The sequence below is a fragment of the Empidonax traillii genome, unplaced genomic scaffold, assembly GCF_003031625.1.
Source record: "Empidonax traillii isolate 1590-97213 ecotype Southwest subspecies unplaced genomic scaffold, ASM303162v1 scaffold2489:size23230, whole genome shotgun sequence".
Lineage (NCBI taxonomy): Eukaryota > Metazoa > Chordata > Aves > Passeriformes > Tyrannidae > Empidonax > Empidonax traillii.
In genome coordinates, this window is record NW_020957682.1 from 17,243 (window position 1) to 18,803 (window position 1,561).

General features: G+C 35.7%; 1 protein-coding gene across 1 annotated transcript in view; it reads left to right on the forward strand.

Moving 5' to 3' along the window:
- Positions 1-18: 18 nt before the first annotated feature.
- The window catches only part of LOC114071976 (sulfotransferase 6B1-like), a 5,416-nt gene continuing 3,873 nt past the window's right edge, over positions 19-1,561 (forward strand). Inside the window, exon 1 of the mRNA XM_027909881.1 lies at positions 19-317. Within this exon, the coding sequence (XP_027765682.1) occupies positions 116-317 (202 nt within the window). The 5' untranslated portion in view covers positions 19-115. The remainder of the gene's footprint in view (positions 318-1,561) is intronic.

The following is a 1,561-nucleotide window of genomic DNA, read 5'->3' on the forward strand; positions in this document are numbered from 1 at the left end:
GGTCAAAAAACCACCAACAAACTCAGCAGGTATAAAAAGGTAACATGTGAGTTTCTTTTTCTACATAGCCTTTCACACTGTGTCAGAGCCTGTGTGTCTGAGAGATAGAAGCAGAATGGAGAAGTCCAGGAAAAAATTTACTGATCTTGTAGATAAGGCAACAGCAGAAGCCAGTTCAATGCGTCGTGAAGAACTGCTGTTTTCTTACAATGGAATTCTCTACCCTGTCACTTTTTGTAGTCCTGAAACATTCAGAGCCTTGGAGTCCTTTGAAGCCAGAAGTGATGATATCATTTTGGCAGGATACCCTAAATCTGGTGAATATATTTTGCTTTTTTCATAGATAAGGTTATCTAATTGCAAAGAAGTGTATTTGTACTAAATATATGTGATGTATATGATATCTTATATAATATATTAAATAATATTATTTCGAATGTTCACAAAATTTTGTGAAACAGATTTTGTTCTGAAAAAGCACAGCAAAGTGAATTATGAGGATTTTATGTAGGGAATTTTCCAAAAGAGTGAGAAAAAGCATCTGATTTCTTTTCTATAAGATGCAAAGGTTTTTGTTATCTTTACTTTTCATAGTTATGAAGTTAAATGCATGAATTGGAGAGAACTAAAATACAGTGTTTTACACCAGACGTGATGAGATCTCTTGGTATTACAGGATCTGCTGTCCCATTTATCTTTGTAAAGTTAACAGCTTTACATTTCTACCCAGAACTGAGCTTCTCTCTACCTTCCCATGCCATGCTGCATTTTTTTAGTTTGATTCGTATTGATGTCAGGAAATAACTATCAAAAATGTTTTGAAGCATTTGAAGCAATCACATTGTTCAGTACTAATAGTAGGAGATGTTTACTAGGAGTGTAAGTTTACAACCTTTGCTCCTTCTGCCTGAGAGCACCCTGTGGTGCCCCTAATCGGAGCCACAGGTTTGGGTTAGATGTGTCTCATATTCATTTTAATCTAGTAGTTTCTCTCCTGCAGCAATTGCGTTTGCACTGTCTTAGATTTAACAAGATTGTAAAGGTTTTGGGTTTTTATGGTATTTTCTTTTGAAGAAATACTTGCACTAGACTGCTACTGGTTTTAACAGTTGTTAAAACTGTAGTGAGAAAGGTGTATAAAAGTGTATAGGAAATATTACTTTGGAGAATTTTTTCCTGTTGGTAAAGAAAATGAGTACATACAGCATAGTTTTCAGATCTGCTCCTGTGTTGCAATACTGTGACCTGTCTTTCCTCCTCAGTCAATCCTGTACATCCCATCCCAAAAACATGAATTAGGTTTTATGGTACAGATTTATCACCCCAATCACCCTTGTATTTGTCACAATCATAGTAATTACCCTAATGAAGGTTTTCCTAGTTGAATCTGAGTGGTTCTTCTCCTTGATTACTTAGTTCACAATACACAAATATATTTTCAATGTCCAAGTTAATTTAGGATGTGCTGAGCCTTTCAAGTTGGAGGAATGTATCCTTATGAGGACCAAAGGTAGGACCCTGACAGGTGATTGTCCAGATAGTCAGCTGTGATTGTATCATA